General features: G+C 42.7%; 1 protein-coding gene across 1 annotated transcript in view; it reads left to right on the plus strand.

Annotated features, from left to right (window-relative positions):
* The window catches only part of ITGAE (integrin subunit alpha E), a 33,400-nt gene that overhangs the window by 6,904 nt on the left and 14,059 nt on the right, over positions 1-12,437 (plus strand). Inside the window, 17 exon segments of the mRNA XM_072881949.1 lie at positions 355-476; positions 1,139-1,290; positions 1,969-2,122; positions 2,602-2,737; positions 3,337-3,447; positions 3,702-3,823; positions 4,858-5,009; positions 5,446-5,599; positions 6,113-6,263; positions 6,347-6,414; positions 7,235-7,370; positions 8,397-8,527; positions 9,031-9,171; positions 10,118-10,339; positions 10,767-10,897; positions 11,666-11,799; positions 11,915-12,063. Coding sequence (XP_072738050.1) covers positions 355-476; positions 1,139-1,290; positions 1,969-2,122; positions 2,602-2,737; positions 3,337-3,447; positions 3,702-3,823; positions 4,858-5,009; positions 5,446-5,599; positions 6,113-6,263; positions 6,347-6,414; positions 7,235-7,370; positions 8,397-8,527; positions 9,031-9,171; positions 10,118-10,339; positions 10,767-10,897; positions 11,666-11,799; positions 11,915-12,063 — 2,366 coding nt within the window.

The following is a 12,437-nucleotide window of genomic DNA, read 5'->3' on the forward strand; positions in this document are numbered from 1 at the left end:
GTACTGGACAAGGACAAGCATTGCTTGCTTCTGTATTAGCTGAGTTTGAAACAGCTTGCATTCATCTGGTGGGAGAGAGCTGGGGAGGGAAAAGGTTGAGGTTTTGAAGGTTATTTGTAATAGCAAATTTAAATCATTATGACAGTCATCATTAACTGAGATTTTTAAAAAATAAAACCTGTCACTACAGCGTAGGCCACATCATCAGCTAGACCTGCTTTCGGAATGGCTGGATGGTGCTGTAGTCAAATTTTTGGTTGTTTAATAATATGTCAATGTTCTTGAACCCTTGCTAAATGTTAGGCTGCTTAGATATCCCTTCAAACGTCCTCTTATATTTAACTGCATTGACAGAACTGGGAACAGAGATTGCTGTCATTCTGGGTGGATCAGAGGACACCAAGCCAGATGATTTCCAAAATGCCAAGACATCTGTCCTCAATATGATGAAGTCAATGTGGCAGAAATGCTCGAAGGTGTGTGAACCTCCTCAGAGTCTGATAATCTGATAAGCAGGATGGATCAGAGCTCTAATGAAGAATGGAAAGTCTCCTGGTTCTCATAATTATTGCTTTTTAAACTTCACAGTGATGCTGGTAATAATTCTACATATTCTAATGCAAGAGTTAAATGTGAGTGAGCCAAGGAGGAGGAGCAGCTGAAGAAGAGGGAAATGGAAGAGCTAGGAGTGGGTTTTCATGGCAGAAGCATGGTTAGATATTTTGCCAGACAAATCTCTAAGGGCACCTTGAAACAGTAACACAAAAATAAGGAGTGAGCGTTATAAGACATTACTTTAAATGATTTAAGTAAATCTGGGGACAATGTGAGGCTGAGCCATGTGGTCATGAAAGGTCTAGCCAGATACATAAATACTGGAAATTCAGACAGAGAATCATTGTCTTGAGCCAAAAAAAATGAAGTCAGTTCCTGGAGCTGATCCAGAAGGGATGACCAGAATACAAATGTGTGATGGAGACAGAGGGATGAAGACAGTTGATCTACCTGTTACTTGCAATATATGCTTTCTGTGTCTGTGCAGTAAAGTTTGGGACTAAACTTGACCCTCTGAGGGACTTGGGAGTCCTGCCTTAGATCTTGTCTAACCAGCTCTGACTTTGGCATCTGCTTTCTCCAGATCAGGTTTGCTGTGGTGCAGTATGGAGCACAGATCCAAACTGAACTGAGCCTGCAAGAAAGCTGCAACAGACTAACTGCTTTCTTCAAGGTCCGAAACATCAAGCAGCAGAGCTCACGGACTGACGTTGCAGCCACGCTGCAGCATGTGTTGTGAGTTCATGTGTCTCAAGAAGCTCTAGGAACACGCAAGGGATTCCTTGTGTTTCATGTGAATCAATCCAGCCTCCTGTGCCTTCTCTCTACTCTTCTTTATCTCACACCCGTGAAGCTCTCGCCTTTCCAGTCCTTCTCTTAGTGACAGGCTCTGCCAGCTGAGGCCTGTGAATGAGCCTGTCTGGGGGACCATCAGGTACACAAGGAGAAATTGCCAGGAAGCAAAGTGTGAAATCCTTCCTGGCTGACATAGGCGCCTCAGAATGAAAATGCAGTCGCCTGGGTCTTGCTTTGAGCATGTGTTCGTTTGTAAACCCCAGGCCTTTCCCATCTTTTTCACTGATCTGCTGCATCTCTAGGAGTCACGCTTTTTCCCTCTTGACTCCATTTTCTTCTCAGTAGCATGACTCTAACAATACTGACCTGCACTGTAAAAATGCCCCATATGCTGCTTGTGAAAGTGCTTGTGAAGTCAGAGCTAGCAGTTGCGGACAGCCAGCGTCCCTGGAAAGCACAAATCCTTGTGCCTGTGAATGTGCGTGTTTGCTTTGCACGTCTGTACTCTTGTGGGCCGAGAGGTCAATGAACAGCAGCGCCCTGCTGCCCACACTGACGTTTTCAGCTCTGCACATGTGGTTTGTCCCATGAAACACCTCGAGGCTTCTGTTTCCACAGGGATAAAGTCTTTGATGAAAGCCATGACTCCAGCCAGACTGGTGACAAGATAATCATTGTTATGGCATCTGGGCAAGTGTTTCTGGAAAACCATAGATTGAGAAATGTGATGAACTCCCTGGAAAAGGCTATGGTCAAACTCTTTATTCCTGGGGTGAGTGGGAAACAACATCAAAGCCACACTTTTTTGCATCAAAGCACATATGTAGGGGAGTGATGTTTCTGTCCATCCCGTGTGTCTGCTCTTATGCTTTAGTGGTGGGTGGAAGAAAGAGTAGTCATGCATTAGACATGCAGGATGTCCAATCTGAGATGCCCTGGTTCCCTTGTTTCCCTCTGGCCTCTGTCGTCTTGATGCCAGAGAGCTTATTTTGGATGAGGTTAAGGAATACGTCCTAGAAACGAAGATGCTTAAGTTGTATATGTCTTGTGGCTCTGGAGCTTTTATTAGCCCCCCCCCCCAATAAGGGCTTTCTATGGAATCTAGGCTCAGGGTTGCTTTACGAAGCTTTCAGAAAACTCCCTCTCTTTTCAGGGCTTTCAAGTTTTTAATGGCAATTTGGGAATCTGTTTGGTTTTTTGTCTGTGTATGGAACGTATTCAGTCTCCCCATCTAATGGCTTTTCTCCCTAGATTGGAGAGTTCATTAGCAACCAGTGGGTCCCAGAAGACTTGCGGAAAGTTGGCAGTGACTGGTTCGTGCAGTCCACGTATGAAGATTTTGACAGTTTCCTTTCAGAGTTGGAGAGAGAGACTCTGAGTGATTCAGGTAGAAGAAATCCCACTCCTGACACATCTGTCTTCTCTCTGACTTATAGAGTGGATCTGTGATGGTGGGTAGTTTCATTGCTCAAGGAATGTAAATACATCTCCAGATCTTACCTGTTCTCGTAGTCGCTTGCCCAGCAACAGCAAAACAAATAAAAGTGATTTGTTACACTAGTAACAGTCCTCCTCAGCCAGCCAACTGGGAGGACAAGAGATCATATTCTGTATCTGTGACCTGCAGCCGTAACATCAGTACGGAAAGAGGTGCTTTACAGTACACCCATTCACCGCACGTTCAGTGTTTCTGTTGTGATACTTACACTTCTGGGTGTGCTCAGAGCAGTTTATTTCCGTTGAACTGTAGCTGTAGTTTTAAGATGCAGTCCTGATCCCCCCAGTCTTCAAAACTCACAAATATTTCCATAGCACCTGTAGTCTTGTGCCTGAAAGCAATATTGACTGCAGGGACGAGGAGGAGTTCAGCTGCCAGGCAGCAAGGCACAGGAACACTGTGTAGACGATAATGCAAGGTTTTCGTTCACCTCTTGCTTTCTCTCCCACTGCCCTGTCATCTTTGCTCAAACTTGTTTCCTGTTTCAGCTGAAAATATTCCAACTGAAGCACCAGAGCACAGAAACGCTAATGACAACGGTGACAGCAAGCTCCCTTCCTGGATGGAGGAGGACGAGGAGGAGGAGGAAAATGACTTGCGTATGTGGTGAAGTATCTTTTAACAGAATCATGCCATGGACTGACAAAGTCTGGGGTGTTCCTGTACCGTGAGCTGCCAGACCTGAGCTGTAGCTTATGCTGAAATAACAGCTGAGCAGTCTTGGTGCAGTTCAGTTGCTTGTTCGAGTGAGGTTACTTGTGCATTGATGGATAACATTGGATAAAGAACTTGGTCTGGACCAAGACCGCTGATTGCCTTCTCCTCATTCCTTTACTTTCCATATCCTGGGCAGCGTCTGGAACAGAGATTGCTTTTATTCTGGATGGATCAGGGAGCATTGAGCCAGCGGATTTTGAAAGAGCAAAAGCATTCATCCACAAGATGATGAAAACACTGTATGAGAAGTGCTTTGAGGTACTCTCTTTCTTTAGCAGGATAAAGAATGTGCTGTGCTTTATTTAAGCTGCCTCTTCACCAGAATTTGGGACTATGCAGGTTTGTTTCCATTAGGATGGAAAAGCACTTCCACAACTTGTGCGTATTCTTGACATAATTTTGCTTACATCTTAGCAGTACATTCCCAGTCTTGATCCCAAGAACACTGTAGATATAAAATGTCTGATTTGTATGCTCAGAAATCCCTAGCTCTGCTATGCTGCCATGCTTGGAGCCCAGCGAGCACCATCTCCTCTTTCTTGTAAGGTGACAGTCATGACTTTCTTCTGGTTTCCTGTCTCTATTCCTGTATTGTAACATCTGTACCTGCAATCACAGAAGCACCAATTAGGCTGCCTCTTCAGCCATGCACCTTATCAGTCTCATTAGCTCCAGTCATGTATTCTGCATGAAGGTACTCTACTGCTTTCTCTGCTGAGGCTGAGAAGTGTGATCCACATACCGATTTTAATCTCTACCTCTCAAATGTTTCAAGCGTCAGCATATTTTAACTTGTTATTTGCATAGTGGAAGGAAGAAACATTATGTTATGTGTTGTGCAAATACAAAATGAAGAAATGGTCCCATTCTCCAGACTGTTTTTGATAATCAGATCATCATGGAATAGGAATACTCCAAGGAAAGACAATGTGCAGCAGGGAGCAATGAAGGAACAATTCAGTAATATCACCGATAATCCCCTCTGCAACCTGCACATAGGCCAAACACAGCAGGAAAATGCAAGGACTTAAAAACAAATCAGTGTTTCCCAAAACAATTTTCCCCTCTTTACTCATAATGCTTTCATTTTCCTCAGCTATAATATACTTACAACAATCTCTGTGTCTGCACTAGACATGTTTAAAAGCCACTTTCTCCTGAAAAAAAATCTCCTTTCTGCATAGTCTGGCTAATGTTTCTGTTGGGATTTCTGGGCTAGTTGTTGCAGAGAACCCTCTTTCTCTGAATGAACAGTCCTCACAAGCAGGTGCTTATCTGCTGCTTCCTTCCAGTGCAATTTTGCAGTGGTACAGTATGGGTTTGAAATCAGAACTGAGTTCGACCTGCGAGAAAACTGGGATCCTCGTGCCACCCTCCAGAAAGTACTTGATATTGTGCAGGTGTGCAATGTGACAAAAACAGCATCTGCTATGCAGCATGTCCTGTAAGTAACAAAGAAAAGAGCACAAGAAATGAAGGGGATTAATTTCTGGGGCATTTCATGAGTAAGGGAGAGGGACTTCTATAGGCATTCAGGTCCTGAAAGCAGTCATTTATCTGGCAATGGTTGAATGGCAGGCAGCAGTTCCTGTGCCATGTTTTAGAGGGTTATAAAAGCCAGCTGTCAGTGCCTAATTCTTGGTGTGGGGGCACTTGGGAAGCAATAGAAAGGGAGACAGCACCTGCTATTTTTAAGATGTGTTGAATATTAAAGAAATTCCCTTGCCTCCTTGCTGTGACTGTTAGTTGCAAGTGCATAATTCAACAAGACTCTTCCTTCTATCCCAAGGAGGGAAGCTTCAACTCAAGACTCTTCCCTCTATCCCAAGGAGGGAAGCTTCAACTTTCATCCCAAGTTCTTTGTTTTGATGTTTTACCAGGGATTCTATCTTCACTGAAAGTCACGGGTCTCACAAGGATGCAGCCAAAGTCATGATTGTGCTTACAGATGGGGAAATACTCCTGGATGAAATGAACTTGACGACAGTGATAAATTCACCCAAAATGGCAGGAATTGAGCGCTATGCCATTGGGGTAAGTTGGGAATGTACTTGGATCGTATCTTCCTTCCATGTCTTGGGTAGCACTGGGGGCAGAGAAAAGGAGAAACTGATCCATGCATGGTTCCAGTAAATAAGGGAAGAGGCATGTATAAAATAAGGAGGTGAAAGATAAAGCTATGGTATGAACTGATACTATAACCTATGTAGTGTCAGTTATAATGCCCATGTTTGTTCCTTCCTACACCTACTACATTCAGTGCCCTGTATCCACTTACTCTCAGACTTTTCAGAACAGAGTTGTGCTTTCAGGACATCAGACCATCTCGTTCTTCCTTGTACAAAGTTTAGAAAAATCTTTCTAGAATGACTGAATCTGGCAAAGTACTTAACCTTAGTCAAGTCTAGCTCCACAAAGTGTGATTTATGTTTCCCTATCCAGGTTATTCTGGAAAATTATTTTTACCACAAACTGTTGAATGAAGTAGGTGGGGGTAAGGAGACTCTAAAGGCTGCTTCTTTTGACTGATTTGCATCTCTTCTGCAGGTGGGAGGTGCCTTCGAAAAACCAAAGGCCCTAAATGAATTGCGGCTAATTGCATCTGGTCCAGGTGACACTAATGTATTTCAGGTGACCAATTATTCAGCATTAGATGGGCTGCTTTCAACCCTGCAGCAGAGTATTATTGGTATAGAAGGTAAATAGCAACCTTTCTATTTTGTTAGTACCTTTTGAGAAATAAGGAGAAAGTAGCTTACCCTGTTTCTATGGCATCCTCAGGTACGCAGGGTGATGCTCTGGAATATGAGCTTGCACAAGCTGGTTTCAGTGTGCAGATCTTGGATAAGGTAAGTGTTCTGCATTTAACCCTGCTAAACGGTTGTATGCTGTGCTGCTGCTTTGATACTTGTAAGGATTCAGGAGGTCTCCCACAAGAAATTATAGTGATACAAAAGTGTGAGACCCATGTAGTCAGATCTCCTTTGCAAGCTACTGCTTGCTTTGAATGTGTCAGGTAAGCAAAAATATAACTTTTATATAGTCAGTCAGTAGTGAATTTTATTTTAGGATGGGATTTATCTCATGTGACCCCTGTTCTAACCACTGGATCCTTTTTATTCTACTGGGCAAAAGAGCTATCTCCAGTTGACAGCTTTGATTTTGCTGGCATTCACATCTCCAATGCACAAGTCAGGGGCTCCATCATGTTGCAAATAAAATAATTCTGCTCTTTTGGAATCCTCTGGCCTAAAATCTTGGTCCATCCAGGACAAGAATGATCTCTCTCCTTGTCAGGAGGGGGAAATAGTGGATGCTGAGGGGGCTAATGAACATTCAGCAGCCTTGGCTGCAAGGACAACACTGATCTGTTTTTGCAAAAAACCTCATGTAGTTTTGCAAAAAACTTTTTTTGCAAAAAAACACGTTTTTGCAAAAAACCTCATAAAGCTGGGAGATGTGCAGCTGCTTCTCTGATGCTGGGCAGTCACCTGGTCTGTCTTCAATATCTGGCAGGAGCTGGTAGAACTGCCCAAGCTACAGGGTCCAGGAAAGAGTGCAGGAGTTGTAAGCCAGAAAATATTGCTCCTTACTAAACTGCTTTGCAGAGTGCTAGAGGCAATTGCCCTGTGTTCACCTCTTCTAATTTGCAGTATGTTACTTCTGCAGCAAGTCTTAATGTTTGGTGCGGTGGGGGCCTTCGACTGGTCTGGTGGAATTCTGCTGTATGATCTGGCAACCAAGTCCGCTGTTTTCCTGAATGAATCTAAAGAAGAAGCCAAAAAAGCAAAATACAGTTACCTAGGTAATCAGCTTACCCCTCTCTGAGATCAAATGACAACCTGACTGCAGTTTTGCTTTGTTTGTTTGTGTTTAATGCAGTATGATGGTACTGACAGCATTTACCTGAAGAAGGCCACCTCCTGCAGCATCTTACTGGATTTTGAGTGTTTTCTCTACCAGGGAGAGAGATTCTGATGAAAACACTCTCTCCTTATTTTGGGGAAGATATGACTTGTTTTCTCCTATGAGTAATGATGCCTTGTGGTATTACTCTGTTAACACATGCCATTTGGTTTCACTGTGTAAGAATACTTGCAATGAAGGGCATTTTTGAGAGCTGATAAGGAGAAATATTTCACTTGTGAGTGTCTGGAGAAGAAATAGCCTATGAATCAATACTGTTCTTGGCTTGGTGACAAATAAAGCCTTGCTTATTCACCCCAGTGCTTTGTGGCCTCATGAGCCCGGTATCTCCTGACTGTAGCCTTGGCTGTAAAGTCTTACCAGGTAATATGAGGTGCTGTGGACTGTTTGTGTCAGGATAATCCTTCTCCCATTACCTCCCTGTTACAGAAGCCCCGTAACAGATCTCTTTTTGCTTTCTATACAGAGGGTAATGTTTTCTTCACTTCTGTGAAGGGTGATAAACCTTCCAGCTTGCAGGCATAATAATTTAAAAAAAAAAAAAGAGCAACTATGGTAGATAATCACTCAGGAACTGTGACAAATGCTAAGAAAAGTCATGAAGAGTTCAAGCATGTTTTTCAGAGCAATAATTTATTCAATTACCCAACAAACTACTAAGAGAGGAAAACCTCACCTTTGCTGGCTTTTCTCTCTGAAAAGTTACCTGTTATTTCCTAATCAATATTTTAATGAGATGGTCTGTAATCAAAACCATGGGCCACAACTAGACATGGCGTGAACTCTAGGATCTCATTGCATATGTAGGTCCATGTCTTAGTCCAAACTCTGTGCTTTTTCCTCCAGGCGTAGAGTACAGTATTGATAATGCATGCTATTTTTGCTCCTTGTGTGAATGCACCAGGGTACAGTGTGGCAGTGGTACGCACAGAATATGGACCCTTGTACGTGGCTGGAGCTCCACGGCACAGCATGAAAGGGAAGGTGTTGGTGTTTCAGGACAGCCGTCTAAAACAAACCCTGCAAGGAGAACAGGTACTGTGCTTCACTCGCCCAGGGGCAGTCAGGTGGGCTGCACACATCTCGTTTGCTCAAATGCCAGCTGCATTTTCTCCTCCAGACCTTACACAAGCATCCCATTTAGCCAGATGTGCATTACACAGACTTTGTTCACTCCATAATGCTTTGGGAACGTCAGAAGAAATAATGAAATTTGGAAAAAGACTGGGAAGAAATTTAGCTAAATGGGGTGTGCTATATTTATGTTCTGTTCTCATGGCTCCTGGGGAAAGAGGTCGTCAACTGTGGTATTCTTTTTCCTCTGTCAAATTGTTGAATAATGGTTTTGTTACTGCTAAACTGGTTACAGGATCTGTCCCTAAGGATGGCTGTAATAAAATAAATAATAGGGAAATGATCCACATATAAGTAGATATGTGATGTTTTGTTCTAAAAATTGCTGCAAAGGGCACTAATTCTACAAAGCTATATATAGAGAATTCCAGTGAAAGAGCTGCTTGTCTTTTTCTGGAGCACAGGTTGGATCTTATTTTGGCTCTGAGCTCTGCCCGGTTGATGTGAACCATGATGGGGTAACAGATCTTCTCCTTGTTGGAGCTCCATTTTATCACATTCAAGGGGAAGAAGGAAGGGTTTACGTCTATCGCCTGGAGACAGAGGTAAAAATACTGGTAGCGTAAACACTCCATGTTGGGGATTTTCCAACCATGCCTACATAGTGACAAATAAAACATTCCTGCTTTGTGCTCTCACTGAATGTGCTCTCCCTGTATGGTAGAGGACTGCGGGATGAAGCCAGCAGTCCTGTCTTAGTCGTTAGAATATAAAAGAGAAATAACTAAAGAAATAAAACCGTTCTGTACCTAAGGTATACTCTTGTCACAGTGTGATAAAGTCCTGTCTTTTGCCCATACATAGGCAATTTGTTGGTGCAGACCTTGCTGTGCCAAGCAGTGTTCTTTGCAATGCTTGCAATAAATGTGTGCATGGGTAGCTGCTAAAACTTTGCTTGCCGGGACTTGTAGAAAACAAAACGTTTTGTGGGCCTAGCTACAGGATCCGTTATGCAATACACAGGATAGAAGTTAATTGTGTCATTTTGAATGAGACGTGAACTTTAACAGCAGACCAGGAGAAACCCTCTTTGGTGCACTGCTAAAATTTGCTCAGGGCATGTACGTGATGGTTGGAAGCAGAAAACAGGCTGGGCATCTGTTAGAATTCAAATAACGTGCACCCTCTTGTGGCTTATTATTGTAATAGGGTGGAGAAGATGGGATGGTTTCTGTTGTGAAACAAGCTGGGGATCAACTCAATCTGCTATTGATTTAAGAAAAGACAGGGTTTCAGTGTGTCCGCTTGCATAGGGCTGTCCAGAGACACTGCTTCTGTGGGAGAATTTGCGTGCTCTTGACGCAGAAGGATCAAGCTTTTGTTCCATGCATCAGCTGGTATCTTGAACTTCTAATTACGTTGTTTAGGGCCTTATTGTTCACCTTTAAGCATAAGTGTGCATTAAATTGGTTTTTTGGGGTTTTTTTTTCATGTAAGAGCTACTCATGCTACGTTTGCTGTAAAGGGATTTCATTCTTGGATGTTTTTCAGACTGGTTCATTCACCAGGAAAGGACACTTAAATGTGCAGGTGACCTCTCCTTTTGCAAGGTTTGGGTTTACTGTGGCCAGCATTGGAGACATCAATGGGGATGGATATGAGGATATTGCAGTTGGAGCCCCCCTTGAAGATCAGCTTTCAAACAGTTCCTCTTTTGGCAGCATTTACATCTTTAATGGTGATAAAGACAAGATCAAGACCTCTTTTTCTCAAGTACGTGTCTTGTCGGGAATTGCCTCCACTGCCCCTCGAGAGGGAAAAGCTTGTGTTTTTGTAGCAAGAGGCTGGGAGGAAGGACTTCCACATTTAATTGGCATTGATGGGTGAGAAATTTGCAGATGTCAGATGGTTTATGTGACTCCACAGATTTCTGCAGCAGAGCTGCTCCTTAATTTTAATTTTTCACCTGTCTGCTTAGGCAAGGGAGCTGGATTCAGGTGCTGCCTATAGAACAGCATAGCTTTTTGCAAGCCTGCCCGTCCATTACAGGAAGTAGAGTCAGTATTTTGCATCTCACGAGTGTTACAAAATCATCTTTACAGCAGCCTTGTGAAAAGAAGCATATTTCCTGAAGGGCAAGAGAGAGATCCTGACTTATATTTGTTGATGTTGTTCCCCCCTCTTCCCCCCCACCTTTTAGAGGGTAAAAGCCTCTGAAATTTCTTCAGGACTCCGGTATTTTGGACAATCCATTGATGGTGGCTTTGATCTCACTAATGATGGCCTCCAAGATATTACAGTAGGATCACTGGAGAACGTGGCTGTGCTCCGGTAGGTAATGAGTGCTACTTTTTAGTGTGCTGGGGAAAGGCTTCAAACACAAATATAGAATCTGTGTTCCAAGCACTGTGTAATGATTCTATTTTTAATTCAGCACCAGAGGGACTTTAAAAAAAATTTCCCAGTGCTAGAAATTAGATAAAATGTAAAGCCTTTAGTTCAAGTTGCAAAGGCTTTTGCCATTGTATGTCTAAAGGTTTGAACAAGTACAAGATAGCGAACGCGAACTGATTAACATAGATCTAGGTCTAAGAAGACCTTGATGTCTGCAATTCAGCACTGATAATGTAGGTCATTTAGACAAAAAAACAATTTCTTGACAGACCGTACCTAATTTTCAGACATCCAGTAGCTGAGTGACCCGTGGAGTTCATAAAGGCTAAGACATGGCAGACAGATTTGATTTTGTTCTTGCATTTTGTATTTGAAAACATTGTAGATAAAGAGAGAATTTGAACAGCTAGATAATGTGGTTATCTAATGGAAACATAAACACTGTGTTTAATTCTGAAACTCTAGCCATATTGGTGTATTTTGGCTGTCTGTTCCTTCAGACTCTTGGGATTTTGTATGTTCTGAACGTTCCCAGCAGAAACTGGAACTTCTGTAAATAGGCCAGCTTGGTCCAGGTGAAATACCATGGAAATACTGAGCAGTTCTTATTCTTGCTGCCAGGCTTTCTTAAAACATTTTTCCTGTAATGTTTCAGTTCAAAAATTTGTATTTCATTCTGTTCCTTATCTGTTCTTCACTAACTAGCTCGAGACCAGTTGTCCACTTTCTCACCAGCATGAGATTCAACCCTGAGAGAATCCTAATTTTCCAAAATAACAGCATTGTTACAGCAAAACTATGTTTCGATACAATCTCAGCTTTACCAGTGTCTCAACAAGGTAATAAATGGGAATTGAGATCAGATTGAAGTCTGCAGTCCTACACTGTCCTCAGAAATGTGGCACCAAGGACAATTTCTGGTACATCTAACAAAGGATTTTGAAAATCTTGCAGTGTTTGCACAGTTATACATTCTCTACACGGTGGACTTAGATGTGAAAATGGCGAAGAGGAGAGTACAGTTTGAAGATCAGAACACCACAACAAGCGGAAAGCTGTTGGTCAGCAAGCACACGTGCTCTGAGCTGCAGCTTTACACGCTGGTAGGTGGTGTTGGTCAGACTTAGTACAGAAAGAAGGGTTAAGAGGATAGGATTTTTTAACAGAATCTGCACGATGATGAGTCTTTCTTGAAATGCAAAAATAATATGATGGGGGGGTTCTCAGTGTTAGACTTGCTGAGCATGTTTTACAGCTGAGGCAGGAGATGTCATGTGCCATTTTGATTTGTATTGCTATGAATCAATCTCTGATCCTTTTGTGTGTATGTAAAGTATTTCTAATACTAGAATTGTAGGAGAGGCATGAAGCTCTGCAGCATTAAAGCAAACATAAGGAAACTGGTTTTCACAATGCGTAACTGAATCACCGAACACATCATCCAGGGGATGTCATGGGAGCCAAATGTATAAAATGA

Source organism: Ciconia boyciana, chromosome 17 (assembly GCF_034638445.1).
Source record: "Ciconia boyciana chromosome 17, ASM3463844v1, whole genome shotgun sequence".
Taxonomy (NCBI): Eukaryota; Metazoa; Chordata; class Aves; order Ciconiiformes; family Ciconiidae; genus Ciconia; species Ciconia boyciana.